Source organism: Lonchura striata, chromosome 20 (assembly GCF_046129695.1).
Source record: "Lonchura striata isolate bLonStr1 chromosome 20, bLonStr1.mat, whole genome shotgun sequence".
NCBI classification, from domain to species: Eukaryota; Metazoa; Chordata; class Aves; order Passeriformes; family Estrildidae; genus Lonchura; species Lonchura striata.
Genome location: NC_134622.1, coordinates 4,103,539 through 4,125,138, shown reverse-complemented (window position 1 = coordinate 4,125,138; position 21,600 = coordinate 4,103,539). Strand labels below are relative to the sequence as shown.

The 21,600-nt window shown below is 47.0% G+C and overlaps 1 protein-coding gene, 1 long non-coding RNA gene and 1 other non-coding gene across 3 annotated transcripts; 2 read left to right on the top strand and 1 right to left on the bottom strand.

The window, feature by feature from the left end:
• Nucleotides 1–3,326: 3,326 nt before the first annotated feature.
• LOC110482067 (uncharacterized) lies at nt 3,327–4,951 on the top strand. The gene is made up of 4 exons (XR_013340993.1): nt 3,327–3,358; nt 4,075–4,113; nt 4,668–4,698; nt 4,833–4,951. It is a non-coding gene; the product is annotated as an uncharacterized LOC110482067 (transcript).
• Nucleotides 4,952–7,028: 2,077 nt separating this feature from the next.
• LOC144247256 (uncharacterized) lies at nt 7,029–8,931 on the top strand. Its single transcript, XR_013340992.1, has 2 exons — nt 7,029–7,148; nt 8,341–8,931. It is a non-coding gene; the product is annotated as an uncharacterized LOC144247256 (long non-coding RNA).
• Nucleotides 8,932–13,488: 4,557 nt separating this feature from the next.
• RFC2 (replication factor C subunit 2) lies at nt 13,489–21,224 on the bottom strand. Its single transcript, XM_021551043.2, has 11 exons — nt 21,052–21,224; nt 19,941–20,010; nt 19,115–19,156; nt 18,619–18,725; nt 17,435–17,536; nt 16,628–16,728; nt 15,770–15,927; nt 15,340–15,405; nt 14,789–14,869; nt 14,335–14,448; nt 13,489–13,705 (listed from the first exon to the last, which is right to left on the bottom strand). The coding sequence occupies exons 1-11, from the start codon at nt 21,168–21,170 to the stop codon at nt 13,595–13,597; spliced, it is 1,071 nt and encodes a 356-aa protein (XP_021406718.2). The 5' UTR covers nt 21,171–21,224; the 3' UTR covers nt 13,489–13,594.
• Nucleotides 21,225–21,600: the final 376 nt, after the last annotated feature.

Below are 21,600 nucleotides of genomic sequence, written 5' to 3'. Positions count from 1 at the left end.
CCTTATTTCCTTCAGCAACAGACAAACCACAGTAAATGATGTTAAAAAAAGCAAAGCTGGATTGTAAGCTTTGTTGCAGGAGATGCAATGTGGCTCTGCAGTGGCCTCCAAGGGGTTGGGGTTTTGTTTGTGTGGGGAAAGGCTCTGGAGTGATCCATTGTAGACTGAGGGAGCAGCCACTGAAGGTTCTGTCCCACAGGCTTCATCCCTCAGGGACTCTTGCTGAATTGTCCCAACTTCTTGACATTTATTCCAGGATTAGGTGGTTTGGGCTCAGGTTTGTGGTGTTGTCTGCTCTTTCTGGAGGTATGGTTTGGGTGTCTTGCAAACAAAGTGGTTTGACTCTGTGTTTGGGATTTTTGGCAGCCTTGGGCCGTGAATCCCAGCTGTGTATGGGGCAACCCCAATGAAAAAGGGGGAAAGGGTTCCCAAATTGGAATTAATAAGTACCTGTGTAGAAACACAGTGGAAAATGTGTTGAATTCTCTTGTGCTCTGAAAAGTAGCCCTCTTAATAACTAAAAAGTAAAGAGGTCACTGGGCATAGGTTATCACTGACAGCATTCTTTTAGTCGTGTTTATATTAAGGGATGATGGGAGGGGCAGAGGCAGCAGTGGAGGTGAAGCAGTTGGGTTTGAAGACATTTAATGCATCACCATCCATTTTCTAATGGGTAAAAAGGTTCTTCTGGGCTTTGGTGGCTGAAGCATCAGAATGAGAATTATCCTAAACGATGTTTTCCTCATCCCTGGATCCTTCCCTTGCATATGTTGGCTGCTCTACCAGTGGTCCTAAACCATATCCTGTCTTTAAAGGATCAAAGAATTGTCCAGAAAGGTGCTCCCAGGTCATCCAGGCCCTGCATGCATGACATGCTGAGCAGTGCAGCTTGGCATCTCACAGAGCCCAGCATGGTGCTCCCTGCCCTCCACTCACCAGTCAGGTCTCTTGTATCTGTTTTCCTTGTCATAAACCCCAAAATTCAGCTGAGGTTGTCCTGCTGTTTTTTCCAGGCTCGAAAGCCAGCAGAGATTTGAGGTGATTCGATCCCATACCAGTGAGTATGAGCACTGCATTGGTTCCTGCCTCGTGGTGTGAGGGCCCTGCATGCACAGAACAGGGGGAAAGTAATGTTCAAAGGCTCACCTTGAAGCCAGGCCATGAAATGGTGAGACCTGGATTGCCCAAGCCACCTTAGATGCTTCTAGGTGTGTGAATTCTGAGCTCCAGTAAAAAACAAAATGCTCTTTGCATTGAAAATGATTCACTAAAGCGATGCCGCTGAGAAGTGGCACCTCAGCTGCTGGGGCTCTTGGACCCTGTGAGAATGAAGGTGTGGGTGACAGGAGTGACTCATCCCTCATCCCCCTCACTGCTTCCTGCAGCAGCTCGGGTTCAGCACTGAACTTTTGGGTTTTATGCCACAAGGAGCAGCTGCAGGTCCATTGTGTGGTGTGTCCATCTGCAGATGGCTCTGCCAGGTCCATGTGAGGTGTGTCCATCTGCAGATGGCTCTGCTGTGTCCCTGTGTGCTGTGTCCATCTGCAGATGGCTCTGCCAGGTCCATGTGAGCTGTGTCCATCTGCAGATGGCTCCGCCCTGCCCAAGGACTCTGCTGGCTCCAAGCCCCTTGACCCCTCTGCAAATCTTTCATCTCAGCCTGACCAAAGCTCTCCACTGCCCCTTGCAGTGTGGAGGGAGGGGAATGACCCCCGAATCAAGTGGGTTTGGGGGACAGTAGGTGACAAGGCAGCGGCTGGGACTGTAGCTTCCTCCAGCGAGTGTTTGCAAGCTCTGTGGTCTGCACAGACACCACCTTTTTCTCTAGTTGTTTCTTGTTTCGACCATTTTTGAACATTCAAGGAACAATCTGGAAGCTATTTTAGGATGCATTAGTGTGAGAATCCAGGGCTTCCCTCTGGCTGCCCTGGCAGGTCTGGGACCCTGGCAGGGGTCAGGAACCCCCCTGGACAGAGCCCCCAGAGACACTGGCTGTGATCTCTGCCCATGGAAAAAGAGTTTTCAATCTTACAGGATGAATTATAAGCTCTGAGTGTTTGATATAAGTAATAATTAAGTGTGGCATGGGTGCAAAAGTAAAATTTTAGTATTCTAGATTATGGGTCCAAAGGGGACAAGATGGAGGAAATTGGGTGTGTCTTGAACTTTTTCCTCTTCTTCTCCATGCCCTCCATGTTTCACTGTGGTGTTGGCATTTTTCTGTTGGTTCAGGCTGGGGACACACTGTCCAACGTAGGTGACAGATATTGGCACGTTATTGTAAATGCAGCCCAGGGAGTTTCTGGTATTTAATGTTTGTAACATCCCACTGAGGGCAGAGCCCCACACGCTGCCCTGCAGGACAGAGCTGGGCAGGGCAGCAGAACATGTGAGAGATAAACAGAATAAACAGCCTTGGAACCAGCACAGGCCAATTATGGCTTCTGCTTTGGCAGTGGGGCAGAAAGACAGAGACTTTCTACAACCTCGGAATCACCAATAGCACAGATTCCGACACATTAGGAAAATGCTTGCCAGGGATTCCTGTCTGGTGGATGTTCTGTGCTCTTTAACATATCTGCTGCTGCCATAATAATTAACATGATAATTTTGTTGTTGTTGCCAGCTGCAACCCGAAGGCTGGAAAAAAGTAAGGAACCTGAAAAGTTATCGATAGCAAGGTAGGAAAAAACCCAAATAAAATCTAGTTATAGAGCCAGGGTTGGATGAAGTTCATCTAATATACATGAACATTTGGGATTGCATTCTGGGCCCTATAGATATGGCTTGGGCTGTATTTAAAATCAAAGAATAGTTTGAGTTGCAAGGGACCTTTCAAGGTCATCTAGTCCAACCTGGTGAGGAGCAGAGACATCTTCAACTTGATTGGGTTGCTTCACTTGTTGATGGTCAATAGTATATTCAGACTTTTTCTGGTTTTTGTTCAGTATGATTGCATTCTTCTGGCAACTGATTAAATCAAACCCAGGAGAGTGAGCTGTGGCTGTACATAACAGACACATCATGGGAAGGAAATGGCCATTACTCACTTATAAGCAGTTTGGTGTGATAAATCCCCTTCTCCCCACCACCAAAATCCCCAGTAACTACACAGCCATTGTAACTCTGCTGCAATATTCAAGCATAGTTATTCCCATTTTGGGACTTTACTCCAAATTCTTAATCTCCCCCTCCTCCATGTGTGTACTTGATAACCTCACAGGGAGGTTTCATGCATGGTCCTCCTGATGGTGTGTAACTGTTGGTAGGGTTTGCTCAGACCATGGATTTTAGGTCTCTTTTCTCTCTTTCAGTAAAGCCAACGAGGAGCTCAGTGCTTCCCATCACACTGGATATGGTGAGCAGCTTCTGGGAGAGGCACAGATACAATGAACCAACCACATCTCCTTCCAATCCCCTTCCATGGGCAGGACACCTTCCACTATCCCAGGCTGCTCCAAGCCCCATCCAACCTGGCACTGGACACTTGCAGGGATGGGGCAGCCACAGCTGCTCTGGGCAGCCTGAGCCAGGGCCTCCCCACCCTCACAGGGGAAAAACCTCTCCCCAGTATCCCACCTAACCGAGTCCTCTGTCAGTGGGAAGCCACACCCTCTTGTCCTGCCACTCCCAGCCCTTGTCCAAAGTCCCTCTCCCCTTTAGAAGGGGCTCTAAGGTCTCCCCAGAGCTTTCTCTTTTTCAGGCTGAACAACCCCAGCTTTCCCATCTGTCTCCAGAGCAGAGGGGCTCAGCCCTTGGAGCATCTTTGTGCTCTCCTCTGGACTTGCTCCAGCAGGTCCTCATCCATCTTAATTTGTGTCTGTCCTGGGTCTGAGTTTAAAACCCAGTGCTCATCCTGCTGTGGCTGACCAGTCCTGGCACAGATTGTTTAAAATATCACCCCTGGCTGTCCCAACTCCTGCACCCTGCAGTGTCCATCCCTGCAGCCTGACCTCAGAGCTGAGCAGGGGTAGAGCTGCTGGTGCTGAAATACTTGGTGCCTCCCTCCATTGTCAAACTGCTCCCATCACTCAGCTTGAGTTCACGTGTAATGTGCCCCTCTCTTGTCCCCAGGGAGCAGGGACGAGGCCAGGTACCAGAATTTCCTGGCAGGTAAATGCTGCAGCCTTATGCCTCGGGGTGTGGGAAGGAAGGCTGCCCAGGGGATGGGAGGTCCCAGGGGATGGGAGCTGGCAGGGAGCACGCAGGCAGCCAGCACTGCAGCTGGCAGAGCTCTGGCTCAGTCAATTTAGAGATTGCTTTGTAAGACACACACTGATCTGATTAATGGGCAGAGCGGAGGGGGACGGATGCTCCCTCCCGGGCAGTGTGAGCTGGTGTTTGCCCTAAGAGGATTATTGGTGTGTGGGGCTGTGCTCTCCTTTCCCAAGCCAGGGAGCATATTCCCCATCTCCTGCCAGCTGGCAGGATGTGTCCCTGAGAAGCTGTGAGCCGGGGTTTTCCCAGGACCTGGGATGGATCAGGGCTACCTCCCTGTGCTCCAGCCACCTGGCTCAGCTGTGGACAGGCTCTGGGGCTGTGCCAGGGCTTTGTGGCTGCTGGGGATGTCAGCTGTGGTTGTGCTGGGGGTGTCCAGCTGTGCCCAGGGATGGCTGTTCAGGTTGATGCCTTGGTGGGGTGCTGACAGCAAACCCTTGTTCCTGCAGAGAACTGCCTGCAAGAAGATACTGCCTATGTGTAAGTACCCTGTGCTGCTGCCAGCACGGTCCAGTGGAGCCATACTGGTCCCAGTGCTGTCCTGGTGCTCCCACAGCTCAGCCTGGGAAGCCTGTGCTGGGCAGGAGGAGCTGACAGTGCTGCTCTCCTCACAGGGAGCCCATGTCTCTGGATCACTACTACAATTGCACCAGGCTCTTCAGACCACCCTGTGGTAGATCTCCAGACAAGCCAGGTGGGTTCCTTCATCCAGCCTGGCTGTCCTGTGGCTCCAGGGAGCTCGTGAGACTGTTCTTGCTGAGGTCTGTGCATCACTGTGCATGGCCTGAAGGAAGTGTGGGTCCAGGGGACACATTCATTAATATGTGCACCATGGGTGGCATGGGTAGCATTAATATCTGTAGCATATGGGTGTAGCTGTGGGATTTGAGGGATATCCAAGCCCCTATCAGTCCATCTGTTGCCCATAAACAGCACAGCCCAAAATCATTGGTGACTGTGCTCCTGTGGGAGTGACCACCCAACTCCATCCCTTGGTCACCACAGGCTGTCACAAAGACTAACCATTTTTTAGCTAATCTATATTTAATTGTGGGAAACAGACCCCTCCTGCAGGTGCTGAGGGATCTTCCCAGGTCACTTACATTTCCATAGGTCCTTTGTCACTCCTCTTTCTTCTTTGCATCAGAGAAAGACGAGGATTCCTATTCCTATGAAAATGTCATCATTGGAGTGTCTCAGGGTTCTGATCCAGGTAAGTGTGCTGCTGTCACGGGTCATGTGTGTCACACAAAGTGCAGAGAAGGAGGTGACCTGCTTAGCCAAGAGAAACCTGCTTGTTCACAGCTCAGCTCTTCCTACCAGCTCTGTGGCACACAGGGGCTGCTGCAGGCACAGAGCAGGCCTGGAACATTTCCCCTTTCTGCAGGAAAATGCACCTGGTGATACCTCCACCCTGATGCTTTTGACTTGGTGGTTTCTGCAGCAATTCAGGAGCTTTGAGGTCTGCATATTTAGGTTTTTAGTGTTGTTTTGGCCAGGATGGTTCTAGGTTCTAGCCCCTAGCTCAGGTTTCTCACCAAATCCAGCACAAGAAGGCTGAAGCCGGGAAGTTTCTGGAGGATGACACTGGACCACAGTGTTTCTTCAGGGCTTCCAGCATCAGTCCTGGGGTGTTGCAATCAAAATAGGAAGTGAGTTTTGTTTCTTTCTGTGATCTAACACACACTTTCTGCACTGCTGGAGCCTACCCTGCTCGTGCTTGGCTTTGTGCAGAGTGATTAGAGGAGGCAGGAGCAGCAGGGACCTGTCTGATCCCCATCTGTGCCTGCAGATACCCAGGCACGTGGCCAGGGCTGGAGGGATGATGGGGCAGCATCAGCAGATCTGGGCTGGCTGGAAGCTCAGCCATGGGCACGGCGCAGCCGGGGGCAGTGCTGGGAGGGGGTTCACAAAGGCCCCTCTTTAGTCCATTTGCTGCTCAGTATCGTCCTGTCCAAACTCTTCCTTGTCACAGATGAGGCTGCAGACTATGAGAACAGCATGACAATACTCACATGGAAACTCCAGCAAGGGCAAGGTACGTCCTCAGCTGTTATTTGCTCTTTGGGGCTTACTGGCCTGGAGCACTAGGCCAGTATAAACCATGCAAGGGCAATGCAGCCATCACCCGTGTCTTGAGTTATGTTTCTTCCCCAATTGTCCATGATAAATATCCAAGGCAATGTGCAAATTGTAGCACACTCCTGTAACTGAATGCTGCTCTGTTGGGATGTGGTGTCTGTCGTACTCAAAAAGGCACCTTTGGGTGGCTGTGCCTAAACCCTGACCATGGGATGCTACAGAAAAATGTTGCTCTTTAGGTCTTATATCCTCTTACACTTGAGGTTGCCCCAGAGCAAGCACAGCTGTGTAATCCCCTGTGCCACAGAACTGTGTGCACACACCCCGTGGGCCAGCCCTTGACTCTCCTGCTGTAGTCAGGGGCCCTATTTCTCAAGCTGACCTTTTAACCACACTTGAATTTAACATGTGGCTTCCTGTGAAGCATGAGGGGAGTTCTGGCCTGGGGGACAGTGGGGAATGTACACATATATTTAAGAGCTTTGTGTCTCTGGTGTGAAAGTTGTCTAAGAAAAGTGATTCCTGTTTGCCTACTCTCTAGATAAAATGCTTTTTGGCTCTGAAGAGCTGCCCAGAGTGTTTTCAAATTTGCTGTGATCATTTTGAAGCCTCTTCAAGGAGATCTTGACACTGATCTGAGTTTTCTTAGCCCAGGCACAAAAACATGTCAGCAGCAAAGGCTAAAGATTGGCAGGACACACGGTGTGTCAGTGGTCTGTGTGTTTTTACATCGTGTTTTTACACCTCTCACTGATAAGTGCTTCCCACCCTCACCCACAGCCCCGGTGACAGAAAGCCTGGATGATGAGCCAGACTACATCAACACAGGTCCTGCTGTCAGAGCAAAGGTAGAAACAGAGTAAATGGTTGGTGTGTTAAGGTAGGGTGGAAGGATTTGGTTTATGGTGTTTATTTCGGGTGGGAAGATTTGGTTTATGCCAAAGGGAGTTCAGCTGGAGCTCTGCCCTTGCTGGCAGCACCAGCACAGCAGCCCACATGGGCATGGAGGAGTGTGAGGAGCCCACCCTGTGCAGTGCCTCATCTCTGGCTGGTGCCAAGCTGACTAACACGGATCATGGAGACAAATTTGTCCAAGTCCATGTCCCAGCTCCAGCGCTGCCCTCCTCCAACAGGCACAAGAACTCCAAAGTGCTCTGGAGCAGCTGGAGCCAGCACTGCTCCATGCTGTGGACAGGGACACCCAGAGCCCCTGCTCTGGGCAGGGATTCCCTCAGCTGAGCCCTGCCTGCTGTGCTAAGACCACACATCCTGCCCCATTATCACCACCAGCCTGATGTTGCTGATAAAGAATTACTCAAGGTAGATAAAGTAAAAAAACTGCAGAGAGCTGCAGGAAGGTTGTATGACACTGAGGGACAGTGAATGATGTGCTGGTCAGTGCTGGACACCCTGCTCCACACTGGACTAGGGACCAGTATTGCTCTCCTGGTTGGGTTTTTACCCTTTTGAGCACCTATGGAGGCTCATTGGGATTGTCCTTATGCCATGTGCCAGCTGCTCTAGTTTTATAGGGCTTTATATCCCCAGAGTGTAAGAACCAGCAGTGGGCAGACTCCCAAAACTGGATCTTTCTGAAGCCATGCAGAATACTTAAGATTTATCCCCACCATGCAAAGCACAGTCATCCTATTCTGCACACTAGGGCATTTGCTTCTGCTGGATGTAGCTGGATGTGGAAGAACCCAGCCTGAGAAACCTGAGCATATCTTGCTGCCAGGCATCTTTTTGCCGTTATAATTATGCCTCTGTTGTAGCCTTTGCTAGCAGAGTAATATTCTGAAATCTCAATGTCCAACCAACAAATGCCAGCAGAAGTTCTCCACCAAGGGAGGCTGAACTGAGAAATGGGCTCCTGGTGCCCCTGTGCCTCCTGCTCTGATCAGGGATTATCCTCCAGGAGCACAACTGGGGTATGTCACTGTTTGTCTCTGGAAAGAAAATGTAGCAGGCAGCAGAGTTAAATTGAAAGCAGGGATGAAAAGTCAATGGACTCACTGTTTTTTCTCCTCTTATTTCAAGTATTCTGCATAAAGACTGAAGAAATCTTCTGCTGAGCTGTAAGAGTGCACCCAGTGAACATGCACACAGGGAGAGAGGAGATTTCCATCCCTCAGTGAAATCTCTTCTCCAAACTGTGCCTGCAGTGACATAGAAGGGGTGTTACTGAAAGAACTGCACTGCTTGAAGGCCCACAGAAGTCCAACTGCAAACCAGCAACTGGAGAGAGCACTCTGCCCCCAGTGACCATGGGCAAGCCCCAGGCTCCTCATCCCAATCTCATTTTCCTGCATGTCCACTCGAAGATGGCCAGTCTGGGCAATGTTTTCTCCAGTCAGGCATGAAACGAATCCTTAACTTGCTGAGCAGTAATGCAGCCAGCTACTTAATTTGTCAGGGTGACTCATGCACGAAGGTATTAAACCATAGGGATTACATTCTGATTTAGTTCCTGTGCTCTCCTATAGAAGCAGTTTCCTACGTGAGAGGAACTGGCGAGGCAGAGGTGGTGTTTATAACAGCAGTGGTTGTCTGGAGCTGAATGAGATTCCAACCTGTTGACAAAAGCTAAAGAGGATTAAATGCCTGCCTTATCCATGGGCATGTAATTCACAGTGTTGGTCTATGGCAGTTTTCCTCATGTTTCAGTATCTGTTTTTAAAATGATACAAAGAACAGCAGAAACTGTGAGAGTCAGATCCGCAGCCACCAGCCTCAGAAACTGTACCAGTCCCTCAAATGGCTGTTGGAACATCTTCCCAGAAACAGAATCCCTATCTCCTGAGCCCTGATGTACAGATCTGACACTTCTGGAACACTTATTAAAACTGAAAAGCTTCCAAAGAAAATGGGGTGTTTTGCTATGGTTTGATATGATAGATGTCTGCATGATCAGGTGACATAGAAATGGGAGGACATGAGGTGACATGGAGTGATGTGCAGGATCTTATGGGGAAAAAATGCATTAAAAGCCTTCCTCCTCAAAATCAGATCAGAAAACTGTTTCAGGAAAGAGCACAGCCCACACTCATGGTGAGTGAGCAGAGAAGGGGAGCTAAGGGTTAGAGAGCTGTGGTGTGGGAGAAGAGATGTCAGGTGCTTCCTGCTGCAAATGACTTGGCTCTAATTTTAGCAGAACCACCAAGAGAGACCACAGGTGCCCACCACTGGTGTAGCTGAAATGGTGGGTGGGTTGGAGTTTGCCTCAGGAGAAGATTTACTAGTGGTTCCAACAAATGCTACAAGTTTCCACAGGACTTTTACAACAGAGGAAATCTAGTGCACTTCAGGGATGCACACAGGCAAGGAGTTACAGCCTAGTTTTCTGCTCACCCCAGCCCAGCTTCTCCTCACACCCTTAGGTTTCCTGATGGTCAAATGCTCTGCAAAAAGTCTGCAGTGCATGGCAGCAGGGTACCCATGAGCCAGCAGCACAGACAGTGACTGTGCTGGCTCTGCACAGGCTCCCAGGCAGGCAAAGGGTGCTTTTGTCACTGAAATTGTGTCTGGACCTCACAGGGCTATGAGGCTGTTGGGATTCATCCTCAGCACCTGAAGAAGCTTCCTCTTTCCATGAAGTGATGCAGTCTAGATTGTTCACTGCAAGGGTGAGCTCGTTGGTGATGTCTGGTGATGTTACCCACTGGTGATTCATCTCCCAACCAAATGAGCCATTCATGAATGGGAGATTACCAACAGTGACAGATCCTTGGCACACAGCAACAGATCCAGCTGGAGACCTTCCAGAAACTTCTAGGCATTAGGTCAGTGCATGGTCAAAACATGAAAATACAAGATTTATTGTTCTCCTCACTAAGCAGGGAGGCAGATTGCACCAGTTAGATTTTCTTGGTACAAGGTTCCTCCACTGAGTTTGAAAGTTGTGGAGCCAGAGCAGGCAGGGCAGAACTGGATGTGGAGAATCTTCCCTTCTCTTAGTGGGGTCTGAGCAAATCCTTGTTTGCAGCTCTCCAGAGCAGTCAGCTGTAGTGAGGCGTAAATCCTTTGTAAAGCTTCTGGAGCACTTCTCAGCCAGTCATCTCATTACACTGGAAGGTATCCAGGGACTGTTTCAGGAACTCTCATCAATAATGTTTGTTATTAGTCTTGCTCTGAACAACCTCACTCCTTTTCTCTGCAATGAGTAAGTACAGATGTGTGTGTTCACTGACACGCTGTCCTTTTGGGACTGGCTTTAGGTGTGCAAGGGTTTCTGGTGCTCAGCCAGAATTGCTAGACACTGTTGTTTGAACCTAATGCAAGGAGACTTATATCTCCCCTGGGTCCACCTCTCCCCACTTTAGGTAGGCAGTTAAGTGAGAAATTCACTTCCTGTTTTCAATTTAAGGTGCTTTAGAGAAGTAGTTCTGGCTGGTGCAGCTCTGAAAATGGAGCTGGGGAGTCTGTGCCAAGTGCTGGAAAACAGAAGCTCTGAACTCAGAGGGTGAACGAACACCTGTGGAGAGCAGGAGGTGTTGGTGGCCTCTGGGATCAACACTAGCCCTCACCTTAGGAAAAGTGAGTGTGATTATGTCCCTGCAGAGCTGGAAAGGATTAGCCCAGAGGAGAGTCTGCTCCAAACTGGAGCTGTGAAATGCAGCTACTGAATACAGCTGAGAAGAAACCCTCTGAAACCAGGCAGGAACAGGAACCATGACCCTTCATGTTCCTCACCTGTCCACTGGCACCACCACTGTGGGCAGGCACTTCCCACAAGGTTAAGGACTGGCCTTGAGTCATCCAAATATGGTGTTTTCTGGTTTATGAAACATCCATGGCAACACCTCTCCCTTCCCCATTCCAATGAACACATTTAATGAGAAAGCAAAGACAGAGTAGGCTGGCTGTGATGTGCAGTCAAAGGAAACTTAACCTTATTTAAATTTTTGGGGACAAAACTTGTGGTGCTGTGTCTGTAGAGAACTCAGCAGCTCAAGCCACCGTACTAAACTATTAGTTGTGTATTTAATAGTTTGGGTTGATAGTAACTTTGGGTGGGAACCAAAGCCCAAGTTCAATACGTATCCAGTGAAGAATGTACTTTGAGCATTACATCCATTATTCCAAGTGCTGTTTGCTGCATTCCCTGCACTTCAGCTGCCAACTTCCTTGCTCTCCTGCACATTGAATCACAAATGTCTGCAGGCTCTGCCAGAGGAGCTGCAGGAAGACTTGAGGGGAAAGTCATGATGCCACCGTCTCTTGCTGCTGAAACTTGTGACCCCTTTGGCTTGTCAGAGAATGGAGGGGTGTGCCCAGCCCCGGCCTCAGTGCTGGACCAGTCCCCAGGCTGGAGCCAAGTGGTGCTGCCAGGTAACATCCATTTGGCACCAAGACTGCTGCAGTGGGGAACCAAACACTTGGGGTGGAAATCATCAACAAAATGGGCAGAGTGGAGTGCAAGCACCAGCAGCTTGTGCCTCTTCACTCTTTTGTGCAACTGCTGTAACCAGACCATGCTTAATTGCAAGGCCTTTGACACTGTGTCCCACAGCATTCCCTGGAAAAGCTGCAGCCCACAGCAGGGACAGGAGCACTCTTTGTTGGGTTAGGAACTGGCTGGGTGGCCGGCCCAGAGAGCGGTGGTGAGCGGTGCTGCATCCAGCTGGCAGCCAGGCACCACTGGTGTCCCTCAGGGCTCTGTGCTAAGGCCAGTCCTGTTCAATATTTTTACTGATGACATGGATGAGGGGATTGAGTCTTTCATTAGTAAATTTGCAGATGACACCAAGCTGAGCAAGTAGGTAAGGTAGGAGAGCTCTGCAGAGAGACCTGGAACAGCTGGATGGATGGGCAGAGTCCAGTAAGATGAAATTTAATAAATCCAAATGCCAGGTCTCGCACTCTGGCCGCAATAACCCCCTGCAAGACTCTAGGCTGGGGACAGTGTGGCTGGACAGTGCCAGGCAGAAAGGGACCTGGGGGCACTGGCCAACAGCCGGCTGAACATGAGCCAGCAGTGTGCCCTGGTGGCCAAAAGGCCAATGGCATCTTGGCCTGGATCAGGAATGGTGTGGCCAGCAGGAGCAGGGAGCTCATTCTGCCCCTGACCTTGGCACTGCTGAGGTCCCACCTCGAGTGCTGGGTCCAGCTCTGGCCCCTCAATTTGGGAAGGACGTTGAGAGGCTCAAGCACATCCAGAGGAGTCAACGGGACTGGAGAGGGGCTGGGATCACAAACCCTGTGAGGAACGGCTGAGGGAGCTGGGGGTGCTCAGCCTGGAGAAAAGGAGACCCAGGGGTGACCTTATCACCCTCTACAACTCCTGAAAGGTGGCTGTGCTCAGGTGGGGCTGGGCTCTTTCTCCAGGCAGCACTGACAGAACCAGAGCACACATCTCAAGCTGCACCAAGGGAAATTGAGGCTGAGCATCAGGAAAAAGTTTTTTACAGAAAAGGTGATAAAGTTCTGGAATGGCTGCCTGGGAAGGTAGTGGAGTCGCTGTCTCTGGATGTGTTCAAAAAAAGATGGATATGGCACTCAGTGCCATTGTTTTATTTGGGGCATGGGTTAGACTTGATGATCTTAAAGGTCTCTTCCAACCTTGTGATTCTGTGAATTATAGTAAGATGTATCTGTTTGGAGACACAAGTCTCACATCTCATACTAGGTGGGCAAATTCAATTTATATTTACTTTCTCTGCATTTCACACTTAATTGCCCATCTACACTGGCAAGGTGTTTCCAAAACTGGAGACAAACATGAATGTGTAGCTTTTTGGCAGGCTGAAACTATGACATTACCTAATCTGGACAAGCAGGGACAGGAAAAGGAACTCAAATGCAGAGCATCCCAGAATTTAGTAAAGCTTTTTAAAGACTACAAAAGAAATATCCAAAATATAGTGGCACCATTAAGACACGTGTAATATTTTTTCTGTATGTTTGGTGAAAATACCTTCCCTATCCACAGGGAAAAGCAGCACTTGCTCAATGTGTCTTAATTATAACTTCAATAAGTGCTGTATTTTGTGCAAAAAAAATTCCTTCTTGGTCTTGGAAAGATCACTTATGACCAGGCTTGAAGTGTAATCCCTAACAACAGGATTAATTTTTGTTTCTTCTGCTTAGGTCTCAATACCATGGACATAAGCAGTTTTGATGGACAGACCTCAATTGCTCTGGACTGTCACAGTCCTCTCTTAGATCCTGCTTATAAAACACATACAATTTTGTGGGTTAAAGTAAATTTTAGAGCTTTATTGGTCTAAATAAAAAAGTATGAAAGATTTTCACAACAAAACCTGGCTCCCTCCCCAAAGGCTCGAGGAGGTGCCTAGCTGGCTGCAGGGGCTGCAGTCTTCTGGCACAGCCGGGCCAGCAGCCCAGCCATTTGTAACAGGGAGTTCACACCTTCTGCTATCTTCATGTGGGTGTACCCAATTTCCTGGGGACAGAGACATTGTCAAGCCTCCTGTTTACTCCCCCAGTCTGTGTATATTTTACTAATGACCAAACAGAACATACCCCTTACTGCTAAAAGACCAGCTTTGAGTCACTTGTACTTCAGAGAACGTATCTACTCCTATAAACCAACTAAAATGCCTTTTCTTTTTAAAATCAAAGCCTGTATTTCCCAACTTCATTTATAAGAAGCAAGGTAGCTGCATATGAGGTCATATGAGTAATCCTTATCACCAGCTGTTTGTTAACTCTCTGTTAATTTAATATTTCACTATCTTTTGGACTAGAATCAAGCATGCACTTGAAAAACATTTTCAAGGAGTTGAGGCTTTGAAATAACTAATAAATTCAGCACTACATCTGCTATTAATTTTAGCTGATCACTAAAGTGACTTCTGGCACTTCTGTGGGTGTTGAGATGCTAAACTTCAGGTGACTTCTCACTGACAAACTGATGATGCAGTGGGAAATAAAGTAGTAACGAGTCAAAAAGCACTTTCTTTGTTCTAATATACAACATATTTTAAACAGAAACCCCTGAGGCTGCCCCTGATCACATCCTCCTCTTAAAAAGGCCCATAAGGCCCCATCAGGAGCTGAGTTAGTACTAACCTTGATAAATTCCAGTTTCAGATATTCTGGCATTTGAAAGGTCTTACACACACGGAAGATATTGCCAATGACATCTTCTGGAGAGTATCCAAGGCGCCACAGGTGGGCAAGAATCTGTGCAGGCAAGAATAATCCCCCATTTATCTGCCAATTGTGTCAAGGATATTCACTTCTGGAACAGCTGTATATAATTACTGAAATTGAATGTACTATTTACCAGCTGATTTAACCTCAATCATCTAGCAATTAATTTCACTACAACTTCCTTTTTTTGCTTTTCAGCTTATTTATCTGAACAAACTCCTGCCCAAAAGGGATTTAGTTTATCAACTCATCTACATGGTATTGCCCTTATCTTAAAAAACAACACATGTTGTGAATTCCTCAAAGCAAACAAAAAATTTTGTAGAGAAGTAATGCCTGACTATACTGAAGACAAGACATGAAAACTAACCTTGTATGCTTCATCAATATTTGCATTTATGCAGTGTTGTATCATTTCCTTCACCAGCAGAGGATGAGGCTCATCACATACCTGTATCCAAGAGAAATATTACACTTTAAATATCAGAAGACTTTGCATTAAACTTCTGGTATTTTCACCAAGTTTCTGTGGAGCTGAAGTACTGAATCAGAAATATTCCATAATACAGACTAAATTTTAAATAATCTGACTTTTCAGATTCTTCTATATTGTGATTCTGTAGTTCTTCTTCTATATGGCAGACCCAACAGCATGAAATAAGAAAGCAATAGATTCCCAAGTTATCACTGAAATTTCCCTGTAGTTATTGGATTTATGTGCTTTGAGAGAGCTGTGAAGGTCTCAGACATGACACTAGGGATGTCTTTTCAAAATGCACATGGGCTACTTAAAATCTAATACTGTAACTGCTACATACACAGGGCTGTCTGCAAACTAGCAGAAAGGCTTATGTGTCCAATGGAATCTCACACAGCCACAGGGCTAAACTTCTGGCAAAACCGTTTTCAGCCATTACTGACCTTAAAGACATTTTCACTGTTTATAAAGCCAAATCCAGAGTATGTGGACTGTAAGTTGTTTAATGCCTGTAAAAGAAAAAATAAGATTAATTTATTTTCTGGAGTGCTCTACTTCTCACCCCCTCCTCAGGATGAAATGCACTTCAGGAAATGATGCCAAATAAGCAGTTTTCCATTAAACAACAGGAAAAAAAATCACAAATTTATGCTGACTTTATTTCCTCAAACAAATTTGGTATCCATTTCCCACCAACTCAGTTTTAAGGAGCATTTTAAACCCTCACAAAATCAAATAGTTCAGTTACTTTTGGGCCACAAGTCATATCCTCCTTTGCTTTACCTCTCCAGAGAGAAATCCTTGAGAGCTGCAATTCAAAAGGTTTTTTTGCTTTAACCAGAAGCCTTTGTTTTATTGCCTTTCTCCTTTTACCTGTCTCATATCACCTTGGGCTGTGAAGATAATGGCTTCTAGTCCATCGTCTGTATATGCTACATCTTCTTTCTCCACAATTTTCAGTAGCCTGGCAAGTATTTGTGCATCTGTCAGCTTGGTGTAACGCAGCACTGCACAGCGAGACTGAATAGGTTCTGAGGACAGAGATGTGTAATTAGCTTCTCTCTCTTTTTCTCAAAAAAACCCACAACCAAACACACATCTTCATTTCAGTTTCCAACAATTTTTATGCCTTTTAAAGAAAAAGGGACATGTAAGCTCCAAGCAGAACACAGCCTCTCCTTAAGCACATACAATTGTTACAGTTCTTCCCTTGAGCTCAAACATGCTAATGGAGTTTGCTCAGATGTGTGGAAATATATAAATATTATATATAATATATATAATATATATAATATATAAAGCTCAGCTTCCTCTGTTCTCCTGGATTCCTGAATATAGATGTTTATCACATTATTTTTTCAAGAGAAGTCTAAGGTGCAATGTGTTCACCTATAGGCAAACTTCAGATTATGATTCAGAAATGACTAAAGAGTTTCAATACATCAAACATCCTAAACTGTGCAAGAGTTGGATGCAGATTAAGCCTAAAGCATGAGAAATCTGCTTCTGCAGTCACATATGGCACTATCTATCAAAGATGACTGCTCTGAGGGTTCCCTGACTACACAAATAAACTCTTTTATCTGCTGAAGTATAGGTGGCTCGATTTTTCAGAAGTTCCATGCTTTCTTGCAACAAGCTGGATCAAGCTATTTCTGGAAGCTGCCTTGGAAGTTAGCCAGCAGTATGGAGAACATATGACAGGGACACCCAGGAAGCAGTAGCACTTACCTATGATTTTGTCAGAGGCATTGCACGCCAGTGCAAAGCGTGTTGTTTTGGAATAAATTTCCATTGTTCTTCTCAAGGCTTGCTGTGCACCATCTGTCATGCTGAGGGGAGACAAGGAGTTAGGGCAGATTTTGCCCTTCCCTCACTCACAGGTGTAGCCTAAGAACTATTTTCACACAAGCTTCAGAGTTTACTGATATTAAGCTGTGCTTTGTAATATTCTGGTTTGATAAATAAACTAAGCAGCTTTTCTAGTCATGTGAATAAACCACCCTGTAACACAGGCAGTCCATAACATGCAAAATGAAATCATTAAGAACACTGCTAAGAATATGGAGGAGAAGAATGACCCTTTTTCATCCAGTGAAATTCTCTACATGAGCCAAATTCTGTCCAAAGAGAAGGAATCACAGAATTACAATGTGGTTTGGGTTGGAAGGGATCTTAAAGCTCATCCAGTTCCAACCCTCTGCCATGGACAGGGACACCTTCCATGAGATCAGGTTGCCCCAAGCCCTGTCCAACCTGGCCTTGAACAGTTCCAGGGATGGGGCATCTTTCCAGTAAACTGCTCTGTTTCCTAACCAGAGCATTCCATGTCAATATTCAGCATCTCTTTTGAAGCAATGATCTCTTCTTGCTGTGAGTACTCCCATAAGATCACAGTTCAATCCATACTCATTTCCTAACAAATTATTTTGAACAGCTTGATAGAAACACTCAATACTGTCCAAGACTGGAGCTCTACAGACAGGAGAGATGCAGCACATTTCACACAGGAGCTGACGTCAAGTAAAAGCAACATACCTGTCTGCTTCATCAAGGATGATTATTTTATGCCGACCTTTTGGAAGTGTGACCTTTTGCTGGGCAAACATTTTGATTTTGTTTCTTACAACATCAATGCCTCTGGAAAAATAATTCAATTGATTTATGATAAGTGAAAATACAGAATAGATTTTTTTTTAGCAGCCACAGCAGCTGAAGTGCTGCTGGTTCTACCACTGTTTGTTCCTGCCCCTTCAGCTGTTTCAGCACAGCTGCTGTGGAACCACGCTTCAAGCCAGACTGTCCAACTGATTTGAATTCAAGCAACAACACTCCTTGGTTTTGGGGGTCTTGAAGAAAATAATTTAACAGTAGCAATATAAATATACACAAAGCCAGTAACCTTACTTGCAGTACCACCACAAAATGACTTATGTTTGGCACAAGGATAATAAATAAACAAAGGCAGAAGCATTTAAGATTGCTTTGCCAGTTCTTCCCACAGCCCCAGTTGTAGCTCAGAAGAGTTTAAGAAAAGCAGCTGGATAGAATGAAACATATCAACACAACACAGACACTTTCCTAGAGAGAGTCTGTTCAAAGACCTACTTTTATTAAGAAAGGATTTTACTTTTTTGCTCTGTTTACAAAAAGAATGTTGTGATGCTGTAGTTCTTCTATAAGTGAAACTACCAGGGTAGGTAAAGTGTAAACCCACCAGGAAATGTCAGAATATTTCAGGATGGGTCTGAACAGAACTTGGGAAATATAATCAGCCCTTAGTGCCTGATCCTTGGAGTACAGTCAGTGTCCTCTACACACCCAACACCCTGATTCTACATTTTAATCCTCAGCTGCCCTTATAACCCTAATTTCTCTCACTCTAAGCACTGAAGAGTTTGACTATAAACAACATATTCACTTTTCATTCTTGAATCCTCATGAATGCAGTGGGAAGCGTAACTCACATAAATTTGAGGAAAAAAAGTACCATTATGATTCTGCACTCTATCTGTTTATATTTTCACATATTAAAGTATCTATAAAGTTTATAAAACATCAAGAAATACTATCTGTGTTGATGGGTGAACACCAAAGATTGCCTAACTTTTAGGAAAGAATGCACTAAAATAAATATATAGCATTAAGCCTATCAAATTGGCCTCTGTTTAATGGAAACTTGCTTCCTCATTAAAAATTTGGTGAGGTTTATTCATTCTCACCTGTCATTTGAGGCATTCAGCTCCAGAACAGCATCCTTTAATGCAGGACCAAGCAGAGCACGAGCCAAACACAGGATACTGGTGGTTTTACCTGTTCCTGGAGGGCCCTAAAAATGTGACAGTGCAACAATTGCTGGTAAGTTTAATGAAATTTTCTAAGCAGTGCTCTCTACAAATCTCCTCAGTCATGAAAAAGGCTGCAAAGGAGGAACTTCAGAGAACACATCAGCCAGGAAGCTGTGCCTGAGCTCAGGATGGTGCCCACAGCAGAGGAGATATGCTGCAGGGAGAAGCACAGGATGTGTTGCAGCAGGCACCTGAGGTAGATTTAAATTTGTTTCCCTGTCTATCCTGCCAAGAACATTGCTCCAAAACCACACAACCAACATCTCCCTCACCAGTACGCTCAGGCACAAAGCCAGTCTGTACTGGGAGGCCATCCCGGCTAGATTTCAAATCCAGGACCAACACTGAAATACAACACAGCAATACTCACAGCAATTATAATATTTGGTACATTCCCCTCTTTTGCAAAGACCTAAGAAAGAATGATAAAAAAAATATATAAGACAATAAAAAATAGTTTCCATTCTGTTCTATTTTAGCATCAGAAACAAGCTTATTTTTCCCCCTCCTATTTTAATTTTTTGAACTTCACTGCTTTCATTGTTTTTTAAATTGAACTGTTAGAAATCAGCCTATAGAATAATATGGAAATATTTAAAAGCACTTAATGCCACAGGTCTTTAGTACTCTTGCCTTTCCTTTGCATCTGTTTTAATTACATACTTGCCAGTATAATCTTTCTGCTAACAAATACTGTGTTCACAGATTAATTTGTTGTAGAATTATAGAATCCTGGAATAGTTAGAATTGGAAGAGACCTTAAAATCCATCTCATTCCAACACCCTGCCTTGGACAGGGACACCTTCCACTAGACCAGGTTGCTCCAAGCCCCATCCAACATAATCTTGGAGACTTTCAGGGAAGAATTGGTATGGCAAACATTTCTTTTCCAAAAAAACCCGATTATATTTCTTTCTGTTGTTATACAAATGATATTTGTTAATTGAAACAGGATTGTTGTAACAGCTACGAATTCTCTAAACTGTATCAAATGTTCAATTTAAACATCCCAATTGAAGAAGGCATATTTCCTTACACACCACTAAAATATAATGTACAACTTGTAATTTTTTAAGTAAATCAGGAAGCTTTCTTCTACATGCTCAAGAATGGATGTAAAAATACAATAGTGGATCTATACAAAAATATGTTTTATTGAGATAATCTGCAAAAAGATACAGGAACAGCTACACACCTCCAACCTGCTCACAGTATCTTCATTTCCAACTATTTCAGACAGTTTCATGGGTCTGTATTTTTCCACCCTGTAAAAGTAAAACTCCACACACTTCACCACATCTAATAACACTTTAATTGAGCCTTAGAGTGATGGACAAGGAGGATTATGCTAAAAGAGCACAGGACAGAGATGGCTGGACATGATTTCAGTGCAAGTGCTGCAGGGTGGGTGTCATTGCCACACACACAGCATTCCACAGCACTAATCGCTGACTCAGAATGGTTTGGGTTGGAAAGGACCTCAAAGCCCATCTCACTGCAGCCATGGGCAGGGACACGTCCCACTGGGCCAGGCTGCTCCAGGTCCAACCTGGCCTTGGACACTCCCAAGGATGGGGCAGCCACAGCTGCTCTGGGCAACCTGTGCCACCCTGACAGGTTTTACCTCCAGGGGTACAAAAATGCAAAAGGAGGGGAAAAATGCTCAACTCAAACAGGAATTCGGTGCCTCAGTCTGAGGTAAGAAGCCATCCTGTGTGTTGTCCCCATGGTCAGCACAGTGCAGGGCTGGCTTTCTCTGCATTACAGAGGAAAACAATGGGGTTTTCTTCACTATTCATTTCTGGAACTATTCCAGGCCAGGTTGGTCGGGGTTGGCATCAACCTGGTTTAGTGCATGTTGTCCCTGCCCATGGCAGGAGCCTGGAACGCGACGGCCTTTAAGGTCCCTTCCAAGCCAAACCATACAGTGATTCCTGCCCTGGCAACTGACGGGGCAGGTCACAGGGCAGAGACCCCCGGTTCCGAGCCAGACTGAGCTCCTGCACGGCGGCGGGCACCGGGGAACAGCTCTGAACGTATGAGTATGGGTATGGGTATGAGTATGAGTATGGGTATGAGTATGGGTCTGGGTCTGGCCGGGTCCCCTCAGCCGCCACGGTCCCCTCAGCCGCCACCCCCCCCACCCTTCCCGCCACCAGCGCCCCGCCCTCACCCCATTGGCTCAGCCCCACACAGTCCCGCCTCCCTCCCCGCTCTGCACCAATCACCGCCCGCCCCTCGCCCCGCCCCGCCCCTCGGCCGGGCGGTGATGGCGGCCGCGCTCCCTGCCCGCTGTCCCCCCTCACCATGGCAGCTCGTAGTGGCCGCTGCCGCCGCCGGGCGCGGCCCCCGCGGGGTCGGTGGGTCCCCGCTTCTCGCCTGCCGACGGCCCGGCCTTCTCGTCTTCCGCCATATCCACGTCCATGGTGGCGCAGCTGGTGCTCCGGGCCCGTCTCCCTGTTGCCGCCGCCTCCGTGAGGGGAGGGAGGGAGGGTGGCGTTGCCGGCCCGCCTCCGGGGCGGGCCGCTGAAGGCAGCCGAGATGTTCGCTCTGCGGCCGGGCTGAGCACCCTGCGGCCGGGCTGTGCCCTCTCCAGCCTGGCTGTGCCCTCTCCAGCTGGCCTCCGCCTGCTGTGGCTGCCCAGCGAGGCGGGGAGCCGGCAGCCCGGGGTGCCGTGATGGCCGGGCCGTGCCGGGACTGTTGGTGAGGGGAGGCCGCTCGCAGCTCGGCTGGGTGGGCTTGTGCTTGGACTCGCTGGGCTTCCTGCCCTCTACTGCGTGTTAAAATAGTAACAACAATAACATGTCTGCATTTCAGGGGTCTAAAACTTTGTTTTTTCTATCTGCCTCTATTTC

Bases quoted from the DNA above. Each gene is read 5' to 3' on its own strand.
- RFC2 (XM_021551043.2), bottom strand. From the start codon at position 21,170: ATGGACGTGGATATGGCGGAAGACGAGAAGGCCGGGCCGTCGGCAGGC. The intron at 17,537-18,618 runs GTGAGAATGAAT...TTATTTTTCCAG, and splicing joins CTGAATGCCTCAAATGACAG to AGGCATTGATGTTGTAAGAA. The intron at 15,406-15,769 runs GTAAAAGGAGAA...TTTCTTTTACAG, and splicing joins CCCAAGGTGATATGAGACAG to GCATTAAACAACTTACAGTC.